Source organism: Enhydra lutris, unplaced genomic scaffold, assembly GCF_002288905.1.
Source record: "Enhydra lutris kenyoni isolate GAN:26980312 unplaced genomic scaffold, ASM228890v2 scaffoldscaffold12, whole genome shotgun sequence".
Lineage (NCBI taxonomy): Eukaryota > Metazoa > Chordata > Mammalia > Carnivora > Mustelidae > Enhydra > Enhydra lutris.
The window spans coordinates 25,333,853-25,356,181 of NW_019154096.1; the positions used below are offsets into that span (position 1 = coordinate 25,333,853).

The window sequence follows — 22,329 nt, forward strand, 5'->3', positions numbered from 1 at the left end:
GGGGGGGCGGGTGGCTGACGACAGGCATCCCGGGCCCAGATGCTCCAGACCCCAATCAGTGCAGGAGTGTGTGGGGCAGAGGATATTGGGTGGTACTTACTGCTTCTCTGTCCCCACCAGGTCCCCTTCCAGCCTGCAGGGTCTGGTCCACAAGTCCTTCTCCTCCAATCTAGGAAGCATCCCTGGGGACACTCCACCCTATTCCAGCCCTTCTCCACAGGCCTGGCTGGAACAACCTCTGACTGCTTTTACCCCCACTGCACCTGTATTTGAGGATCAATTCTAGATCTCAGCTCCAGAAAAATCCCAAGTAGAGAACAGATCAGAGCAATGGGAAAGAGGCATAGCTGCCAGCTGCCAAGTCCAGTCCCAGAGGAGGGCTGGGGGGGATGTGCCCCAGCTCAGAGACTTTCTTTCCAGTGCCATCTCCCCTTCCCCCTTCAATCACTAGTTCTTGCAAAGCCGGGTTATCTTGAGCAAATGACTTTACATCTCTGTGCTTCCATTCCATCATCTATAAAATGGGGATACAATTGGTGTAACTCAGAGTTGTTGTGAGGACTAACTCAGATAATGCGTACAAAGTACTTAACCCCTTTCATGGGGCACAGGGCTTTGCCAGTGTAGCAGGCTGACCCCTCCTGACACCTCTGTGTTTCAATCTCAGACACTACCGTCCCTCAGACTTTCCGGATGTCTTTTGGCCCACCCTTGAGTGGCCGGGACTTTACCCCCCAAATCAGACTGGCAGGGAGGCGAGATCTTGGAAAGAGACATTACTGACGTTTATGCAGTTTCCATACATACTTTTTTCATTCAACTCTACACCCCCTTATGAGATAATTATAATTTTTCTCTATTTTAGACGATGATGAAGAGATCGTCAGAATGGTTAAGTAACTTGCTCAAGGTCACACAGAAGGTGAGGAGCAGAGCCCAATGGTTGTACCTCTCCCCTCTGACCCCCTGTCCCTTGGAGGGCACGTTTTTAACACTAGTACTGAAAGTGTTACAGGAGGTTTAGAGGGGTCTGGAAAACAGTTCTGCCTAAAGTCATACAGACAAGTAGAGCCACCCAGGACGATCCCAATCTGTGCCCACCTTCACATAGCTGTAAGCCCCAGCCTAAAAGGACTTGAGTGTTTGAGGTTTTTCCCATTCAGGGAGTCTTTTGGAAACACCTCCACAGGTTGAAGGCATAGGACACAGTACAGACCAAGGGAGCCAAAAGTGAGGGTCCACAACTTAATTGGATGAGAAAGCTGACACCGCTAAGCCAAAGGAGAGCGTAGATATATTTCCTTAATTTTTGGAAAAGAAAACTGGGCAGACTCCGCTTCCAGCTTTGTTCTAGTGGCCGGGTTTTCCAACACGCCAGGCCCAGCGTCTGGCGAAGACCCCCCCACCACCACTCCGAAAGGCCCCCCCAACCCGCTCAAGCAGAGACGGCGCCCAGGTGGCCGTCGGTTTCCCCCCTCCGGGGGCCCCCTGCCGGCCCCGCCCTCGCCCGCCCAGGCCCCGCCCCGGCAGCGCGCAGTCCGCATCCGTTCGCGGACTGACTAGGGTGAGCGAGCGGCAGCGCTCGGCATTGTGGCAGGCGGCGGGGGCCGGAGAGGGCTCCTGAGCCCCGGGCAGCGACGGGGCGCAGAGAGGCGCGCGCCGGGGTTGTGACGGCGCGGTGCCTGCCGCTGCGAGGGTCGCTGAGTGCACTAACCTTCCGTCGCGAAACTTCGAAGCCAGGACGCGGGAGCCCGGGAAGCGCTCGGAGCCCCAGAACCTGAGGAGCGCAGAGAGGGGCGCGCCGGAGCTGGCTGGAGAGCGGGCTCTGGGCACCCACTGCGCTCCTAGCGCCGGGCAGCCCTCTGCGCAGCGTTGGCTGCCGCTGCCCCCACGGAGGGCACGGGCTGGCGCGGCCGGGCGCCGGGGAGGACGGCGAGGAGGAGGCGGCGGCGGCGGAGACGGCGGCGGCGAGGCTGGGGCCAGGGAGAAAGCCCCGGGGGAGAAGCGCCCGAGCCTGGCCGCGGGAGCATGTGGGACCGGAGTGGAGCGCGGGGTGCGCTGCTGCTGGCGCTGCTGCTCTGCTGGGACCCGAGGCTGAGCCAAGCAGGTAGGGAACGATAGGGCATGGGGGCGGGGGTTTAGGGGACCTTTGCGCCCCAATCTTTCCCGAAGTTGAAGTGGTCCATCACCGCGTCGGTGTGTACTTGGAAAACGCAAGGGCACCCAAGTTAAAAGGTAGATTTCTCCGCCCCACCAAAGTGGGAGATGGCGCAGTCACCTCGCGGGGTGGCGGGCGGGGGGGGCGCAGGCCAGGTGGTTCAGAGTAAGCTTCTTGCTCCGCCCCTGCCCCTGCCCCTCTCCTAGAAGGGATTGCTTCTTTTCCTTGGAATGGGTGTCGGAGTCTGGGTCTGCTCCTCCCGGAGGACTGGCTCCAGGGACCCCGGGCTCCCCGCGCACCGCGGCAGCAAAAAAAAAAAAAAATAGAAAAGACTATTGCTGCTCGGGCCAGGTGTGCGCTTGCTTGCTTTTCGCCGGCAACTTCCTAGTCCTGGTTCCCGGCTCTTCCAAGCTCCTACGCGCTGCACCCCCCCGGAATCCGCAGACGGGAAGGAGCAAGAGACCTGCGGAGCAGGGGAAGCGCGGGTCTGCTCCGCTAGCCAGGGGAGGCCGGCTTGAAGGGCTTTGGCTATAGAAGGGGGAAGGGCTGAATACTGCTCATACAGCTTTCCCCGCGACCGCAGGATCCGCAGGTCTAGAAGGATTTTTTCTGGGGTTTGGGGTGTGTGTGTGTGTGTGTGTGTGTGTGTGTGTGTGTGTGTGTGTTGGGTCGGGGGGAGTACATAGTGATCCTGCCAAGTTTCCTTTTAAATGGGTCACTGACATTCTCCCCCGTCCGGGGAGTGGACAAGCGGACAAGATGCGCTTGCCTACTGTGGGCCTGCAAAATGCCTTAAGGGGATTGGTGGGCTCCTAAAATAAAGTCCCCATCACCACCACCACCACCACCTCGCCCTGGTTGTGTACAACTCTCTCTTGTCTGTTGCTGGGCCCCGCGTCGCTGACTGGACTGCGTTTCTAGGCGAGCCAGCATCTCTTTGGTACCGGAACCCAAGTAGGTGGGCTGGCTGCGGCCTCTGGACACCTGAGCTCCCTGGACCGGGCAAGGTGGGGTGCGGAGGGGGGCGTCCTGCAAGGAGTCCTCTGAGTTGAGGCTGAGAATGGGGCAGGAAAGCTGGCGCAGAAAGTAGACGAGGTGACGCAGCCCTCCCCCGCCACCTTCCGCTGGGATGTTGGCATCAGCCCCCGCCCCACCCCCCCGCCCCACGTACACCCCAATAGCCCAAGATTCCTCATTCTGGAATTAATGATTCCCACGGCCTAGGAGCGAGGGCTTGGTTTTCGCACAGCCTCCACTTTTTTTTTTTTTTTCCAGCCCTCTGTTGTAAAGTTACGACACAATCATTTGATCCAAGTTAATTACGATTTGGGCAGACTCTGGTATTTAAAGCAGCGTTTTGAAGTTGGAAGGTAATGATGGGGGAGGGGGCAAGCTGCTGAATGACCAACCTTGTTTTAAAGAGTGCAGTTGAATGTGGGAGTTGCTGGGCTGGGGTGTTGGTTTCTGGTTTGAGGGTGTTTGGGGGGGTGATTGAAGGGTAGGGTGAAGTCTCTGTAAAGGGCACTTGGGAAACTGTTTTAGAACCAGCCGGGCAATGGGATCAGGAATAAATACTGAGGTTACTGAGGGTAGGGGGTGGGCCTCTGCTGGGCAGGAAAAAGACAAGACTAGTTGGCCTAGAGTTCTCCCAGAGCCGGGTTCAGCTGGGGAGTGGCCTGCCTTTCCTGCTTAACAAAGCATCCAGCCCCCACCTTCCCCAGAGGAAACCCCAGGCCCATGGCTTTGATGGATTTGGGCACAAACGGAGCCCAGCCAGAAATGGCCTCTAATACCGGGCTTTGATTTCTCACTAGTGAGCAGAACCAGTGTTGGAATTGTGCTCATTACTTAGCACGGCAGGGGCTGCCTGCCCACCAGCCTAGAGAGGGGCCAAGTGGTGGGGTCACTGTGCAGTCTTCCCTCTGCCCAGAATGTGAAGCCCTTAGAAATGTGCCTTCAGGAGGGAGAGCATGCCCCTTCCTCCAACGCAGCCCGCCTCTCGAATGCCACAGGCACAGAACATCTTTCAGAACGTTCTTTGGGTCTGGTAATTTGGTTCTTGGTCTTTTCCCCATTTCACGGATGGGGAAAACCAAGGCCAGAGTGTTGACTTTCCTCAAATCTTGCCTTCATTTGACTACAGATTGCGGACTTGCATGCAGGGCTGCTCCTCTCTAACAGCCAGGCTGGTTCAGGTCACCCTGGACTCCTGCTCGTGACCCCATCCACCTCGGCCTTGAGGCTACTGTAAAGCTGAGGGAGACAAGGCTGTCTCCACAGAGGGGGACCCCTTCTGGGGGTGTGCAGGCTCCCCTCAGGTCAGGTGGCAAGCACTTCTGTCTCATTTATCTCAGCCCCTTCCCTGGTAGATATGGGGATGAGCCCCCTTTACAGCCTCAAGGATTTTTAAGCCCTAAAGTTTGATGGTGGAAAAATCAAATCTGGAACCATAAAACCCCAGACCCTTAGAAGGAGGTGTCAGCAAGTGACTGGCCAGCAGAGGCCACTTCAAAAGCCTGGGTCAGCCCCGAGGATCTCCTCTCACCTCACCCCTTAGCCTTTCCTGGAGTTTTTAAAGAGTCTTGCCTTGGCCTCTGACTGGGATGGTTGAGAAGGGATCGCGGTATCATGATAACACTTCTTTTTTAAGCTGTAATTAAAACCAGAGTTTTCCCAGTGTCTCTGCTGTGTGTGCAGGTGTGTGCATGTGTGTGGGTGTGCATGTGTGTGGGTGTAGGTGTCAGATGGTGGCCCATCAGAGTCTCCAGAGGGAGACTAGAGCAAACACCCATCTCAAACAAATGGAAAATCAAGAGTGTCTTAATGTGCTTTCTCATTAAAGTGGAAGTATCACTATAGGGGAGAAATTTCGGAGGTAATTTCTCTCCTTCCTCCACTCCCACCCCACTCCCAACTGGGAATTCCAGAGGACAAAACAATTCCCCTTTCCAACCCCTTTATTTAACTGCTGAAGCTTTGGGACAGGCCCTGACATGCATGGGGGTTACTTGGGGACTCAGGGATAGATCTAGGATCTGAACTCAGGCCTCGAAAACCTCAGGCTGCTTCTGACTCCTTTCTACTGCTAGGCTGCCCACTGGCCAGCAGGGGGTGGGGGGGGGGGGGGGTGTCTGGTACTGAGCTGCCCAATGGAGGCCCTGAGGGAAAGCAGGCAGCTAAAGATAAGGTTTGTTTGGTAGTTAGGTCAGACTGGGACTTGTAGCAGGATTGGGGGAAGAGGTGGAGTCAGGAACCAGGACCCCAGACAGGTGGAACAGGGCCCCGCCACAGAGGTCAGAGGTCAGGCCCGAGACTAGCCAACTGCCCAAAGGTTGGCTCCACGCCTGGTCCTGATCTGCCCCAGGTGAGATATAAACCACAAGCCAAGCTCCCTTGGGCTGCAGAACTACCTGGTTCTACACTTTAAAGGTCTGCCTTCATATGTGTAGATGGAGCAGAATGTATTTTTACTTTTTATTTTGAAACTTTGGGGAGCCCATCTCCTCCCCACCCATGTTGTTGAGTTTCTGGCTGTCAGGCTTAAGATGAGATCTTCCCCTCTCCCCCTCCCCTCCTCACCACTGTCTTCTAAGGAGGGTGTGGACTGCCTAGGACTTTGAGGATGAGGGTAGAGAAGGACCCCCTCCTTCCAAGAGAGTAAGGTTGGTGATTCCTGGAGCACCGCCCCCCGCCCCAAAGCATGTTCTTTTGACCCTGAACCCTGGGGTTAGGGTGCCAAGGAGACACCTTGGAGCCCACCTGATGCCTGCAGGGAAGGGAGAGAGACGGGGTCGCCAGTTGGGACTGGGACTGAGGAACAGAGAGACCCTGCCCCCTTGGTTGGGTGGCTCCCCTGGGGAGAAGGGAGGGGAGCAGGGCATCCTAGGCCACAGCCTGTGCCTCTCCTGGCCTCCTCTTCCTTCTCCTCCTCACCAGTTTCCTCAACAGCTTCCACAAATGGAGTCATTAAAGCTGTGAAGCCAAAATGAAACCAAACAAGTGCCTTCTGGGCTTTTCTGTTTCTTGTCTTTATTTTTTTAAAGGAAAATTTAAAATACCGTAACTAGAATAATACGAGGAGAAGGTGGAGGGAATCGGTGCAAGGCCCCCTTTGATTTGCTTCCCGAGTTGGGGCTGGTGCGCCCCTCCCACCCCCCCATGGGCCCGGCCGCCTGGGGGGATGTGTCCGGATCCCGACATTCACTTTGGGGAGCCGGGCGTCCCGCAGCTGGCCTCGGGTCCCGGCTGTTAGCTGGGCGGGCGGGCGCGTGGCATTGGCACTTGGCCCCGCGCCTTCGCTGCCGCTGCGCCCCCACCGGGTCGGTCTCGCGGCACCCCTTCCTCTCCGAGCGGTGGCTTTTTTTTCTCTCTAATGGCCGCGAAAACACTGGCTGAAGTGCGCGCACAAATCGGCCGCGTCCCCGCTCCCTCACCCCTTTTGTTCCCCGTCCCTTCTCTCCGAAAGCTGTCGGGTGCGGGAAGCGCCCGAACTGACCCTCTCCAGCCGCGCGGCCCCACAGTGATGAGCGCTTACCTGAGACGGCCGTCTGAGTGCCCCCGCTCCTCCTCCCTGCGCCCCCCAGCACCCCCTCTCTCCTCCCCACTGCCCTCCTCCGCGCCCAGCTCTTCTCCTCCCTCTCTCCCTGCACCCCCTCCCCTCCTCTGCAGAGTTCCCCCGGGAGCGCCAACACCGTGGCGCCCAGCCTAGGCGCCTCCGTCCTCACCTCCCAGAACAGGCTGCCCGCCCCCCGCCCCCGCCTGCGCCTCACAACTTTCCCTGCGCCGCGTGGCCGGGTTCTCCGGGAAGGCAGGCTATGGGTGTGAAAGTGTGTATTAAGGAGTATGCCTGTTGCTGGGCAGGAGGGGTGGGTGGTGAGAATGTGTATTAGGGGGTGGGCAGTGATGGTAGGTGTGGTGTTGCACTGGCGTGTTAGGCTATGAGGTGAAGGTGCAGGACAGTGAATAGGTATGTCGCAAGGGTTGTGCCTTTTGTATAATGGGTATGTGTGAGGTAGGTGGCTACGTGTGTTTGGGTGTGCGGGGGTGTGTGCATGTGCATATGGGCACAGCTGTGGTGTGTTTGTGTATAAATAGGTATGTGTGGCATGGGGACAGTGAGTCACCACCAGGCATGAGACGCTTCATCCATTGTATTCTGTTGGGGCTGTCTCTTCCGGATGGGACCCAGGCCATCTGCCCTTCAGCACTAAGGAGACCTTACTTTGCTCCACACTGGGAGTTGTGGGCAGGATTTGGTCCAAGTGCCAGGTTCTGGAGTTGGGAGGGCAGAGGGCAGAGGCCAGGTGTCCTTGTGGTCGTGCCCCCACCTCCCCTGAGGGCAGATAGGATAGGTAGGTCCTGCTGCCCCAGAGGGAGTAAGGTCAGCCATATATAGGTCCTAAAGCCAGTCCAGGAGCTCGATTGATGGCCCCCAGGACAAGGGTCTGGGTCCTCGGGTCACCTGCAGCTGGCCTCCAGCTTACCAAGAATAGCGGCAGCACTGAGGGTTTGGAAATCAGCTCTCTGACCTGGGTCAGGCTCATGCTGCAGCCCTCTAGAGGCAATGGGGTCTCCTCTGGAATTTGCTAGAGAAGAGGCAGGCAGAGCTTCAGCAAGTGGCATCTCTTATGGAAAGCAAAGTAAGCAGGCATGGCTGGGGCTGGGACTCTCAGTGGAAGCAATTGAAAGTGGACACGTGTGCACATGGACACACTCGAGAGCCCTACTCCACTATCCTTACCACTTCCTTGCTCACCAAGAATCCCTCTGCTTTCCCACCTCTGCCTACACTATCTCCCATCCTTAGCACTAGGATAAAAGATGTGCCAGTGTGGACCAGGGAGATATAGGAAAGTGCCAGCCCCACTGCTGGTGCATACTGCCTTGGTTTGTAAAACCCTTTTATAGATGGGACCTCACTTGGTCCTTATAAGAACCCCACCAGGGAGAAGGTTACCTATTTAGGAAGCTGACCTGGGACCCAGTCAGAGCCAGAGCAGCCTTGGCCCTAACCCTCAAGGTGGTTACTATGCTGGATGCTGATGTCCACTCCAAAATCGGGATGACCTTCAGAGAGTCTCAGATGCCAAGTGAGGGAAGTGTCCGTATGTGTGGGGGAACACAGTCAAGAGTGAGCTTTCTTAGCCTTGGGGCTTCCTGGAAGGGGTGATGGGAGCCAGACCTTGACTCTCTCTTTTTCAGGTGTTTCTAAGAGCCTGCCCTGAAAAGACAGGGCTGGGTTAGCTAGCTGAGGGTACCTGGGCAGGGATGCCCGGCCCCAGGCCTCTTCCACTCTCAGAAAATGGACCCTGTTGGCCTCTGCTCAGCCACCAACCTGGGCAAGCCCAGTCCTTGGTGAGGCAGCCCTTGGTCACATTTCCACTCCTGGGGCTTTCAGACTCATCTGAAGGGGTGCATCTTGGGGAACTCATCTGACTACAGGCTGGGACCTGGGGTGGAAGCTGGAAAGGAAAAGCTATCTTATTCTCTGACTCTCTCCTTTTGGCTCTTGAAGATGGAGTGAGCCCGGAAAATACTTTTCACACACTAGTAGGCATTACGCTGTGGGCGGGAGCACGGAGTGGTGTCCTCCTATGTCTTTTGCCATGCCCCCACCAGAGTGGACACAGAGGGAAGGACAACCCTGGGCCCAACAGCTTCTGCGAGCCAATCCGAGGGGGACAGTTTGTTTGTCATTACCCCCTATAGGAGCCCGCAGCCCTCCTCCACCACCCCTCCTCACAGAGGCCCCTCTCCAAGGCCTCAGCTGCAGGCATGGAAGGTGTGCAGCAGGGCCGACTGGGATTTCGAGCAGGTTAACATAGCCTTCCAGCATCACCACCTCCTAACTGTGGCCTTGACTGCTCACCTAACTGTGCCATGCCTCATTTGCCTCATCTGTAGAGTGGGGGTAGTAATGCCATCCTCATGGGGTTGTTTTAAGGAGCACATGACCTGATTATGATAAAGCCCTGGCACGGAGATGGCCCTGTGATGCCAGAGTTGGCTTCCTTGAGGGGCGGGAGGGGAGGAGAGAGGATGGAGGCTCTGGGCCTGGAGGCCCAGCAGCTCCTGGCCCAGGAGTTAGGAGACTCTAGTATTTGCTGACAGCTGCCTTTTCCTCTCCGGGACCTGGTTAGTCTCCCCTTCTGGAAGTTTGGGGTGGGGAAAGGTGGAAGGATGACCTTTGGGGGCCTTGGGGTTTATTTCTGGGTGTTTTGGGTTATTTTTTGTTTGCTTGTTTGTTTTTGTCTAGTTCCCTCTCCAGAGGCCCCCGCAGCCAGCGAGAGAGAGGTAGTAGCTGAGGCCCAGAACCACTTGTGTTTACAGAGGCCCCTCTAGAAAGTCAATATATCGACTGGAATGCCCTTGTGAACATTATGTGGCCCTGGGTCTCTCTCTCTGAAGCCATAAATCACCCCTCCAGACTTCAGTCCCATTTTCCTGCTCTATAAGCATCTTCTGCCTCAGAGGCCAAGAGCCCTGGATGCCAAGCAGGGCCCAGGGGCAGAGAAGGACCCCACTGGCAGAGACAGCCTGAGTCTTCATGAGACAAGGCACTTACTCCCCTCCCCCACCAAGGCTGGGGGAGGGCGCTGAGGAGAGGATGGGGGAACACACTTTCAGACCTACCAAGACCTTCACCATTTCATTTTGTAGGGGTGGAGGGTGGCTGATCTTGTGGGTGGGGAAGGAAGGATCCTGTCCCCACATCCTGGTGGGACACCAGCCCAAGCCCTGGAACTCAGTGCACGTGCATATGTTCTTTCAATCTGAGCTAGCCCTGGGCTCTGTAGTCGAAGGGGGACAGCGCAGAGGCCTAACCCTTGAACTGACTCGAGTTGCTTCTTGGGGCCCGGGCAAGCCCTGTGCCCGGTGCATGCTGCTGAGATGTGAGAGTGAGGAAGACTGTGTGGCGGGGAGGAGCTTGCTCCCAGGTGGCCCGGGAGGGATCCAGTGCGGTGCTCGGAGGGCAGGCGGTGCTGTCGGACCACGTGGGCCAAATCCTGGCTGGGGCCCCATCTGGCTACGTGGCCTAGTTGCCTACCCTCTCTGAGCTTCTGTTTTCTCATTTGTAGCATGGGACTGCTGATAATGCCGCTTGCATCCGATTTTTATAGGGAAGAATGAGGTAATACACACAATGCATCCGATTGGTGTAGGGAAGAATGAGGTAATACACGCAAGAGTGTGGCACATCCTCAGGTGCTCGTAGCATTCACCGTCCTCCTCAGCATCATTTCTACTGATGCCACGTGTTACGTGGTATAGCAGGAAGCACTGAGGCTGTTGAGAGAAGCCTCCTGTGGGCCTGTGGGGCTGGTCAGGGAGGGCTTCCTGTAGAAGGCAGCATGTTGCTTGGCCTTCAAAGGATAAGCAGAGTTTGGGGAGGCAGAGAGGGCATCCTAATGGGGGTTATGTTTGTGAGGGGCTGGAGCTGGGAGCATCTGGCTCACCCACCCAGGAGACAAATTGCTAATTCAGCACTGACTTGTTCCTGATCATCCGGTAGAAGAAGAATGCTGGCGCCGGGGGTCCCTTGGTACAGTGGAAAGAGCCATTTGGGATTAAAAGCACTCACTCATTGAGTGCCCCACAGATCCCAACCTGCGAGGTGACCTGCCCCCTTCACTGGGCAGTGCTTTGCCGTGAGATGCCATATGTGATCCTGGCACAGGGAAGGTTCTCTTGACTTCTATTGCCTTCCCTCCTTCCTGCCTCTCCCCCACCCTGATCTGGCTGACCCCTGGCTGGGGCTGTGCCTTGCTTTTTCTCTGTGGCCATCTCTGGGCAGGAGAACAAGGAGACAGAGAGTGGCAGCTTCTGGGTTGACTGGAGAGCCAGGGAGAGGGGCAGGAAGAGGGAGGCTGCCTGCCTGTTCTGGTCCCTGGGGCTCACCTAGGGCTGGTGGGTACCAGGAGGCATCACCAAGATCTGGGAAGAACAGCTACTGAGATCACCCAGGAGCCTGCAACCCCCAGAGGCTTCGAGTGGCGTCTAGAGGCATTACTGGAGTCAGGAGACAGAGCTGAAGGCAAGTAGCTCTGTAATGCGATCAGAGGCGCCCGCCTGCCCAGCCTGAGGCCTGAGCACCCAAGGAGGATGCCGAGCTTACAAGAAATTGAGTCAGAAATTCCAGGAAAGTTGTTCCTAGCTCCTTCCCCCATCCCACCTTCAGGCATTCTGTGACGCAGCAAGGCAGAGCGAGACTCACAGAGTAAGCAGTGGCCCAGGACCAGGTGACAAATACTGCATGGGGTAGCCTCCCACCCTTCCCTTTCCTTGTCACTGAGCCAGGGCCCTGGGGACCTGGGTGGAGGCAGGATGGGCTTGAACAAGTAGGTCATGAAAGAGCAACTCTGACACCAGGTAGCTAGGGGACTGGGTCTGATTTCGCTCCCTGCCATGTCCCTGGCTCCCAGCACAGTCCCCAATGCATAGAAGGTGCTTGATAAACACTTGTAGAACAGATGAATGAGATCTCACATTCAGGCTTTATTCACCCCGCTCTTCGCTATGATTCAGCCCCTCCTGTGCCTTGGGCTTGTGGCTGTGGATGTAGCCCAAGAATCAGGAGATTCTGGTCGCTTTGCTTGCCTCCTCCCCGTCTTTGCCTACCTCTCTGCATTCTCTTCCGCTTATGTCTTTGAGCACTTCCTATGTACCAGACGTGGGGAAAGAGCCCAGTCTTCAGTGGTCAGAGCCCCTAGGTGTGAGAGAGTTTATTTGCTAAGTCCAAGGGAGCCACAAAGAATTAACCAAGTCTCATCAGTCTGCCGAGGCCCTTGTAAAATGTTTTTTTTTTCTCCTTGCCTTCCCAAGCCCATTGATCATTCCGTTCCAGCCTGGCTTCTCGTGGTGGTTCAAGAGAATGCCTATTGCATGCACGTGGGCTCTGGGGCCTGGGACTGCATGGAGGCTGAGGGGGTATTTCTCGAAGGCCCACGGGCAGGGTCTGACCGCAGCCCTCAGCCCTCCAGAGCAAATGCTACCAGCTCCTTAGAAGGAGCCGGGTTTGGTGCAGGGGAGCAGTTTTGGCTGCAGGGTCTGACCAAGCCAGGTTCTCCTTGGCACTGTGTTTGATGCTAACATTCAGGGAGCCTCCCTGGGAGATTCAACCCCCTCGGGCCCTTGGCAGAGGCAGCGGTAGGCCTGGCCAGTACCACCCTCCCAGCTGGGCATCCACTGGTTCTTGCCAGGAGCCCCTGTCACAGGCTGAGCTGGAATTCCTGCCTGGCAGCCAGACAGCCAGGGCTGCTGGGCACAGTGACCCCTGCTGCAAATCTGATCTGGCCCCATATTTTTGTGCTGGCGCACCCCACTTCTGTACACACGCGCGTGGACTCGGAAGAGACAACAGCAGAAAGAATCCTGAGCTAAGGATTGGGAAGCCTGGATTCTAATCCTGTCTACACAGCTAATCTGCTGTATGGCCTTAAGGTACTCCCTCTCCCTCTCTGGGCTTTGGTACCCTCATATGTTCAAATGAAGAGGGTCTGCCCTAGAAATAACTGGGCTCAAGTCCTGTCTCGGTCAGTAACTGCACCTCCTCACTGTAAAAAAAAAAAAAAAGATGAGCCCCAATTGGTTGTTGGGGAGATTGAACGAGATGGGGCATGGTCAGTAAAAGCTGGTTTCCTTTTCTTTCTACCCAGGAAGAAATCCACCTGCAAAGTCGCTTCTTTCTAGTCTGCAAGTTGTTGCTTCTTTCTAGTAGTCCCCTTTTGATGTGGGGAATATCAGACATAAGGTTCAGGGTGGCCTGCTGGGGACTTAGTGACCCACCTGGGGTTACAGCAAGGGGAGGAGCCTGCATGGTCTTATGCATTTGGAAAGAGCACTGGACTAGACATCTGGAAGCTTCAGCTCCAAGGCCAACTCTGTATGACCAAGAGCTCACTCACCCTCTTTGAGCCTTGGTTTACCCATCAGTAAAAGGAATAAAAAGAAGCTGCATGGCAGGTGGGGCCAAAGCAGAGAACACCCAGAGAGATGCTTTGGAAACTGTTGTCCAAATCTGAGAAGCTGATCTGAGGTGGAAGGAGGCGGGCAGAGCAGGGACTCTTGTCCTATGGACCATGTGGTTCATCTGAGAGCTGTTTTGGGGGGTGGGGGGGGACGGGAAGGACCCAGGAAGGACCCACCCTTTGTTTCCCTGGCTGGAACCTCCTGCTGGGTGGTGGGCCCTGGCTTCTCCCCTAGCCTGGCTGGTCGTGGCTGTTGAGCTAGATGACAGAGTCTGGGGTCTCTCCCCACCCTTCTCCATGCTGCACACCCCAGAGCAGAGGAGGCCGGGGTAGCACGTCAGGGAAGGTTAGTATCAGTGCTGGCTTTGATGTGTCTCAGCTAGCACACCATCTGCCGTGCCCACCAGAACTTACATAATCCCTCGGCCGGCTGCCCGTTCTTAGAAAACGGGGCAGGCAGGACCAGCAGGGAGTGGAGGGGTAGGGTTTCCTCCTCTGCCCTTTCTTCTCTGGCAGCCCACACCTCCCCGGATTAGTGTTCCTTCTCTGAGCTGCTCCTACACCATCCAGAGCCTGAGCCACGAACGCGAAGTCAGAGCGAGGCTGAGGTTGGATGGGGACATGGCAGGCCTGCAGGGCTGCTTGCTGCCTGGCCTCACAGACTTCAGGGGCATCCGCAGGCCGTTTGCTGACAGCACCTGGCCCTCGGCAAGATCGCCAGCCCCGCCTCGCACCATTTCTCTGCGGGGCTCCAGTGGAGTGGGGCGAGGGGGGCAGCTCAAGCTTCCAGGAAGTAAGGATAGACCTCCCCCGACTTCCTACAGAGACGTGCCCCTTCCCACATTTTATCAGGTTGTGAGCATTTTTTGTATATCTAAGTACAGCCAAATAACACTGCCCACTTACAGCCAAGACCCAAGATCCAGTCCTGTCTTTTTTCTTTGCTAGCTGTGAGATGTGGGCCAGGCCACTTCCGCATTGTTGTTCTCCGTTTCCTCATCTGGGAAATGAGAATAATAAAGCCCGCTTCCATAGCTTCAATCCTGAGGATTGAATCAGTTAATAATGCATGTAGAGGACAGAGAAAGGGTTCCATAAATGCTGGCTGTCATCCTTGGTACCCAGTTCCGTTCTCTCTCTTTTTTTTCCCCCTAAGAAAATGACACAGAATGACTAACTCTGGGTCATTCTAGGAATGCAAGGTTGGTTCAAAATCCATTCACATTAATAACATGCCAAATTAATATCATGCACCAGATTAATGAATCTAAGGAAACAAAATCATGTGATAATCTCTATAAATGCTGAAAAAGCCTTGGTCAAAATTCAACACCCATTTGTTGTATCAACGTGCAAAAAAAAAAAAAAAGCAATTAAGGGTTTTTTTTTAAGCCTGATAAAATACATACATACTCTAGTCCTATAGCCAGTATTTTGTCTAATGGGGAAACAAACACTAACAGCCTTTCCATTAAGATCACTAATGAAGCATGGATACCCACCATCCCTTCTCTTCAACACGGTGCTAGAACCATTCGCCAATGTGATTAAACGAGAAATCACTTAGAGGCACAAAAATGGGTAATGATGAGATAAAACTATCCCTACCAGATGTTAAAACATACTGTTACTGTAGCACTCCCATAATTAAGACTGCAGCATGGGTGTGTGAATTGTTGGACAGGCTAGTCAAACCTAATAGAAATTCCAGAACGAGACCCAAGTGCATAAAGAAATGTAGTATATGACAAAGATGCTATCTTGGCCCACGGGGACAAAGACAAACTTTGAAATGAACAGTGCTGGGACACCTGGGTAGCCATTTGGAAAAAAGTAAGCTTTTATTCACGTTTCACACCATAGAGAGAGGGGGAAAAAAAAGAAAACACCTCCAAATGGATTAGAGATCCAGACATAGGTAGTAGATGAAACTGTGGGTGAATTCTTCCTTAATGCTGGGGTGGGAAAGGCTTTCCAACTATGATTCAGAATCCAGAGGCAATAAAATAAAAAAATTGATATTTATTACATAAATATTAAAAATTTTTGGACAACAAAGCACCCCAGACTAGTCAAAAGACAAAGCCAGGAGGGGATACTTGTCACACATGCCCCAGACAAAGAACTAACATCCCAATACAGAAAGCACTCTAAAATATTGGGTAACAAAGGACCAAAAACCTGGTAAAAAGAAAAAGGAAGAAAGTAGACATGGACAGACAATTCACAAAACAAGATGTAGGTCACCCTCAAACACATGAAAAAATGTTACAACTCAGAGTTAGAAAAATGCAAATGAAAACAAACCCTGAGATACCACTTCTCACTTTAGGAGACTGGGCAAAATGAAAAGTTAGGACCACACCTTCTCCTGGGAAGCCTTGCAAGGCACACTTGCAGTTGTCACCGGTGGAACCGCTCCTTGGTGCAATCCTTCAGCTAGATGGTTGGCCAGTATTTCATAGCAGCGCGTCACGTACTCTATTTTTTGGTCCAAAACCAGCACTTCTAGAGATCTTCCCTTCAGGTACAGCTTTATCAATACAAAAATACATATGCACGTTGTTTGTAGTTGCAAAATATTGGAAATCACCCCTGTGCCTTGCAGGAGGAGTTTAATCAGCTACAAGCACACATCAGAAATGATGGCATTGCTGGGGACCCGAGGGCTGGGACTCCCAGAATATTCCAGCACACGAAGGAAGCATAACATAGTATCCAGAGGACACTACCTCTCACGTAAGAGAGGAGTAGGTGGGAGACCAGGCTAGATCCGGACCTCTCTTTCTGTTTCCATGGCTGCTGGAATGCTCTCTGCTTCCTCATGCGTGCGCCTCCTGCTCTGCTCACCGGTCCAAGCAGTGGCTGTTCACGGGGTGACAGGTTCCCTGTGCTGCCCCCAGGGAAGATGGAGAGGTCAGGATGCACAAGTGCTAGCCCTGCTCAGGCTTCAGTTGTGACTCCTGGCTCTCTGTGGTCCTGAGCACATGCCTTCAGCACCCTGGGGCTCGATTTCTTCTGTAAGGTGGGGAGTAATGAATTCCATACCTCTTGCCTCACAGAGAGGAGGTGGGATCTTGTCACAGTTCATGTGTGTGCAAAGGGCTTTGTTTATTATTTACCTGCAGGGTCTGCTGGTTGCTCTTTGGGCCTCAGTAAGCCTTGGATTCTCTTTTTCCAGTCCCTTGCCACACAGATGCATGCACACACACACACACACACACACCTCCCTCCATTCTTTCCAGAGCTTTTGAACACCCTGAGGTGGCTGCTCTGTTTGCTTTCTCCTTGATTAGAGAGGGTCCCATCCATGTGCACTCCATCTGTGTGCCAGGTGTGTTGTAGGCCCTCTGAGGCCCCAGCCACTCTTCTACTCTGGCCTCTTCTCTTGCCCGCATTGATTCTCACGGAGCCCTTGTAATGACTCTGGGAAGAAGGTCTTATGGGGCTTAGGGAAGTGAAGTGATTCAATCTTCTGTTGGAGCCTGGTCAGGGTGTTACCTGGTCTCTGGACTCCAAATTCAGTGCTCCTTCCAGAAACCCATTCTGCATCCATGCCCTAGGCTGGGACCAGGTCTCCCCCCCCCACACCCCCAATACACCTCCCCGGACATCCCCATGAGAGCCGGCCACGCACCAGTGACTTGTGGAATGATTGCATGTGAGCACGTGTGAGCCCTGGACCACCCTTGTGAAATGCAGCCACTCCAGCCTGGTCTCAGTAAAGAGCTAACAGGCAGAACTGGGCTTTCCCCCCGTAGACCAGTCCCGGCCAGCACGTGAGTCTTCTTTCTCCAGCCTGTACCATTTTAAGGGTCGGTCTGAGAGGGTGCACATTCATGTGGGTGCATGGGGAGGATCATTGGCAGCCCTGGGGGCACCTTGTCTGCAGGCCTCAGGCCTCTATAGGTCAGGACAGGGTCTGGGGGGAAGGGGCTCAGCCAGACCTGAGCCTCCACAGAGAGGGAGGGGTCTTTGGGCAGGCGGTGGAGGGCATAATTGCCGGAAGGTCGGTCTCCCAGCCCTGAGAACTCTGCTTACCAGTCAATAAGTCGTTTATTACACCCTTGACATCCTTCTTTGCCTCCGCTCTGGGTCTTGTGCAGTTTGCAGAGAGAAGGGCTGGGCCAGCTGAGGGTCTGGCCTCTCCAGGGAGAGGGGCTGCTGGAAGCCTGAAGTCAGCTGTCTTCCCCACCTTCCCACCACAGCCCACTGGACCAGAGTGGTCCCAGAAGCCCTGGCGGTGGGGGGTGGCAGATCACCGCTGCAGAGCTGGCTGAACAAGTTCCCAGGTGCTTGAACATCTCCACCGCACTGCCCTGGAGTTCATTTCCAAGGCTCCTGGTAGGGAATCCCAGTGCTTATGGGGGAGGGCTGGTCTTCAGAGCCTCTCAGAAACCACAGCCTGGCAGAGCTGTGATGGGGTACACAAGGGCCTGTTTCTGTCTTGCCTGCCCAGCACATGTCAGGGTGGTGCCCATTTCTCACAGGCATGGAGCCCTTGGAGCAAAGAGCACCCTCACACATGAATCTTAGCTTTGGAACAGCCCTGGAGGTCATCAGGGCAAGTATCTGGACTTCCCTTTTACAGGTGGGGAAACTGAGCAGGGAGAGAGAGGAATGACTTACTTACCCAAGTTATCTCGGGATTTGCTTGTGGCCGGCTGAGTTTTCACCCTTGCCCCGGGCCCTCTCCACCCTGGCATAGTTGAGAAAGATTAAGAAAAGATTAAGAGCTGTTCTAGATTGTCTTTCCAGGGCACCCAGTCTTCCCTCCAGGATTTACCTCTAGGAAACTCCGCTGGAGATGGAGAGGAGCTATCAGGCCTTTAGCTCTGAGTGCTCTCAGTGGTAGGGGTGTGCGCCTGTTCTGGGGCTGGGGATGCTGGTGGCCTCACAGCCTGGCCTCTAGCCCTCCTAGTGACGCCACATTCAAAGGCAGAAATCAGTCTTGAGCAAGAGCAAGGCCAGCAGACGCTTTCAGTGATCTGTTCACACATAGAGTGACCTGGTGGACCCAGCTTGCTTCTGGGCAGAAATGCTCCAGAGAGAGCCAGCTGCCTTCCCTCTGCCTTCTCTCTGCTCTCCCTTCCACATCAGGCCTCTGACTCTGGGTACCTGGGCCACCCGTCCCCTCCCTGGAATATGTCATGCCCTTCCCTTAGACGCTCACCATGGGTGGACAGCTGGGACCAGCTTTCCTATAGGGGAAATTCCAGATCCCACTAAATTCCAAATTCCACAGCCTTATCTGGCACCATTCTGTCTGGCCTTCGATGGGCTTCCTGGTGTGGGTGGAAGGACCTCCCTAACCTCAGAGCAATTACTGGGGGGTGCCCACACTTTCTCACCACCCAAGCTCCTTATGTGTGTCACAGGTTTAGAACGTGGCTGGAACACACAGATCACTTATACGGGGAGCAATGAATAGTATTTGGGGAGGAGGGAAGAGGAGAGGGGCGGACAGTGGGTTTGAGAGCAGCAGACCAGCTCCATAGTGGGGTCTCACGTAACCCTTTCAGAGTGGTGATGCCACCCCCAAGTAAATCACAGCCTCATGCTAAGTCTCAGTTGCCCCATCTGTTAACTGATGGGGGTTGAACCAGTGAACTCTGAGCCCCCTTACAGCTTTCAGCTGCACGTTTTCCAAAATCCCCCTTGGCCCATCAACCTGTAGAATTTCCTGATGTCCCAAGAGGGCCGTTGCAACACTGACTCTTTCCCACCACTTCCTGTTTAGCCAGGATCCTGTCAACAGAGGGGCTGATGAGAGTGGGCCCTACAGCAGCAGGAGCACGCCATCCCCGTGTCAGTAGACAATGCCTCCACGCCGAGTCCCCCACCCCATGCTCCTTTCTGCCATCCAGGTCTTAGCATAGATGTCCCTTCCTCAGAGAGCCCTTCCCTGATCCCCTGCCCCTTTTATTTCTCTTCTAGCACCTTCTATGAGCTGGGATGATTATTTGTGCAACCAGTTCCTTGCTGGCTGTTTTCTCATCTGTTACACTCTAGCCTATAAACTCCATGCAGGCAGGCCATTTCACTCACCCAGTAACCCTAACCCACAAGGCCTGGAACAGTGCCTGGCACAGAGTGGGCCCTTGATGAACAGGTGCTCGATGAGTAAAGAATCAGGGCTGTACATGTGGCTCTCCTAGAGTTTTTCCAAGACTCACATGCCTGGCCTTTATCCCTAGCAGTTCCGGCTTAGGAAGTCTGTGCTTGTGAATTTCGACCTCTCAGATGCACAGCACTTGTTAAAAAGAGATCAGCTCAGTGGTTGTCAGCCTTGGCTGAATGATAGGATCACCTCTGCCTGAGATCCCACCCAGACTTACTTGGTCTTGGGGTCTGACCTGGGCATTGGGAGCCTTGAAAGCACACCAGGTCATCTGCTGTGCCGCTAAGGTAGAGGGCCCCAGGATTCAACCCTCTCCAAGGCCTTTCTGGTCCCAAGTTCTGCGATTCTTGGAAAGCCCCGTGTTCCACATGCAACCCCAAGGCTCCAGCGGGGGGGAACCTCCTTGCCCTCCCTTCCTGTGCAGATAAAGGAAGAGTAACTCTGTTTGACCCTTGTGGGCAGTCCATCAAGGGTGTGCCCGGGATCCTGTGGCCCTTCTCCAAGCGACTTCCCAGGATTGCTGGTGGCTCTGTGCACAGTCCAGTGCCTCCCTTTCCTGGCAAGAGAGCTGAGCTGTGTTGGAACCTGTCTCTTCCCCTCCCTTGATAGCACACAGTTTTAAATAAGATCTTCATTTACCAGAAGTTCACACCACAGCTTATGTGTTATATGAGAAGCGGCAATCTTGTGCTCACAGGAAAGAAAGTGCATGGAGATGCAGTCAGGGGGGCTGGAGGCAAAGCGGCCGCAGGGCCAGGGAGGTGGAAGGAAGAAGGAACCCGGGGAATCCGAGCTGGCACCCGGCCCCGGCCCTGGCAGTGCCATGCTCCTCTTGGCTCAGCGTGTGGCGGGTGGGGGAGGTATCCTGCTCTGCCAGCTGACCTCACGGCTGCTGGAAGGCTTGGAGCTGGGAGCAAGTGTGATGTCACTACCGGCTCTGCCAACTGCCCTCCCCTGCTCCTTTCCCACTGTGCCACTCTCTCCATCATTTACATGTCCTCAGTGGCTGGAGCCCAGGCTTTTGCTATTGACCTGCTAGGTGCTTCCAGCCTTCCCTTGGAGGCTGGGATAAGGAAGGGATTCAGTGGCCATGGACAGATGCCCCTCCCCCACTACAGTGTCCTGCCTCACTTCTTCCCCCACCCTCGCCCCGGCCTATGCAGCATCAAGATCAATAAATAAATTCCAGTTGTGCAGGACTTGACAATTTCCAGGGTGTCGTCACACGCCCCTCCCAACCGCTCCTGGCGTGGTTCTGATTACTTTGCTTGCGCAGAGGGAGGAACTGAGGCTTGAGGGGTAAAGACTCTAGTGGCAGAGCTGCGGGCTCGTGCCAAGATCTCTGTGGGTGCTGCCTGGGCCCAGTGGGGGACTGGAGGGCAGGTCGCCGTCACTTCTCAGTGTGGTCTGCAGTGTTTTTATTACAGTCCTGTTTGTCTCTTCCACTGGCCTGAAAGCTAAGAGATCAAGGCTCAGGTATCAGAGTGCCTGTGACCTTGAGTCAGGCTGCTTCTTTCTCTGGGCCTCAGTTTCCCCGAAGGTAAATCAAAAGGGTCGGATTAGGTGGTTTTTCGGGAAGGTACTACCCTTCAGCTCCTTCTTGCAGGTCATCAAGTGTGCTCTCTCGCTGAGGACATGGGGGAAGAGGGTCTTGTGGTGGCCCTGTCCCGGGATCTGTGGTACAAGGCCAATGTGCATGTAATAAATATTGAGCCGACAGATGCTAAGCCGCATCCCAGCCTCTGAATAAATAAAAAGTTGCCCAGAATAACAGCCCGGAAAATGCTCGGGCTCCAGCCAGCACTCACCTTCACCCCTCCTGCTGGCCAGGCCTTCGTGCCGCCTCCTCCCATTGGTCCCATCCCCCTCCTGTCCGTCACTCACGCAGGCCCCAAAGGCAGGCGCTGTCCCAGACTGGCCTTAGTTCAGGGCTCTGCAGATGGCAGCTGGAGGACAGGCCGGCCAGACCCTCATGGGGCTGGAGAGGGGCTGTACTTTTAATCCCCACTGCCAACCAGAAGTCTTTCCTTCTTTGTGCGACCCCCACTAGCATTTCCTGCCCCCTCCCTGAGAGGTCAGCTCGCCAACTCCAGCAGAGGGCTTCTACTCTGACTGCCCCTGGCTGAGGCCAGCAGGAAATTAGGACCAGGGGATGCATAGGTTGGCCTCAGGTTGCTCTAGGATACTCGGTCACTCTTAGTCTGATATTGCTTTGATAGGAGTGTGTTTCCTTGGTGTTCCAGTTCAAGGTTTATAGTGCAGACACCCAAGTGTCAGATCAAGCATAAAGTCACAGAATGTTAGAGCTGAAAAGCATCTCTCTTTTCACAGACAAGGAAACTGAGGCCCCAGGTGGTCATGTGGGGGGGGGCAGTGAGGACACTTGCCAGGGACACACAGCTAGAAAGTGGCAGAGCCTGGATTTGAACCAAAATCTAGGGCCTGTGCCCTTAACCCCCACTGATGGTGCCCTCCCCCCGAGGCCTTTGTTGGAGCCCCACAGATGACTCCTCATGCTTGGGGTCCAATCTAGCCCCAGAGGAGAAGTCCAAGCCAGGGGGATCCAGGCTCCTCAGTCCTATTCTAGGTTTACGGACCAACCCAGGAAGACAGTGCCCCATCAGAAAGCCTGCTTTCTGCTTTGTGAAAGGAACCACTGTCATGCCACAGGGTTTCACTGGAAGTGTGGGGGCCAGTCAGTCCCAAGACGTAGAGCTTTTCTGTGGGCCCCCAAGCTGTGTGAGAAGCAGCCAGCAGCCTCTTGAGTGGAAGGCTCTAAGCATCAGGCAGAACACACGCCCCCCTTTCCTGGCCCTTCTTTGTCTTCACAGACAGTGTCTCCATGGAGGGTTCCGGTAGTTCCATGCAAGAGGCAATGGGGCTTTTAATCCCCATTCTACAGGTGAGAGCACCAAGGCACAGCTCATCAGGGAATGTAGCCAGCATCTGGTGGCTAAGGCCATGGCCCAGCCAGTGCAGGTCTGGGTTTGGATCCCGTGCTGCCTGGCTGGGAATTTGGTGGACTCACTTAGCCCCTCCTCCCCTGTCCTTCTATGGAGGTCCCAGGGCGAGTGGAAGCTTGC

At 54.9% G+C, this 22,329-nt stretch overlaps 1 protein-coding gene across 2 annotated transcripts in view; it reads left to right on the forward strand.

The window, feature by feature from the left end:
* The first annotated feature begins 1,733 nt into the window (after positions 1-1,733).
* LOC111145187 (unc-5 netrin receptor B) overlaps positions 1,734-22,329 on the forward strand; it is an 81,206-nt gene continuing 60,610 nt past the window's right edge. For both annotated transcript variants that reach the window (XM_022499906.1, XM_022499907.1), the window contains exon 1: positions 1,734-2,107. In XM_022499906.1, the coding sequence (XP_022355614.1) occupies positions 2,029-2,107 (79 nt within the window). In that variant the 5' untranslated portion in view covers positions 1,734-2,028. The remainder of the gene's footprint in view (positions 2,108-22,329) is intronic.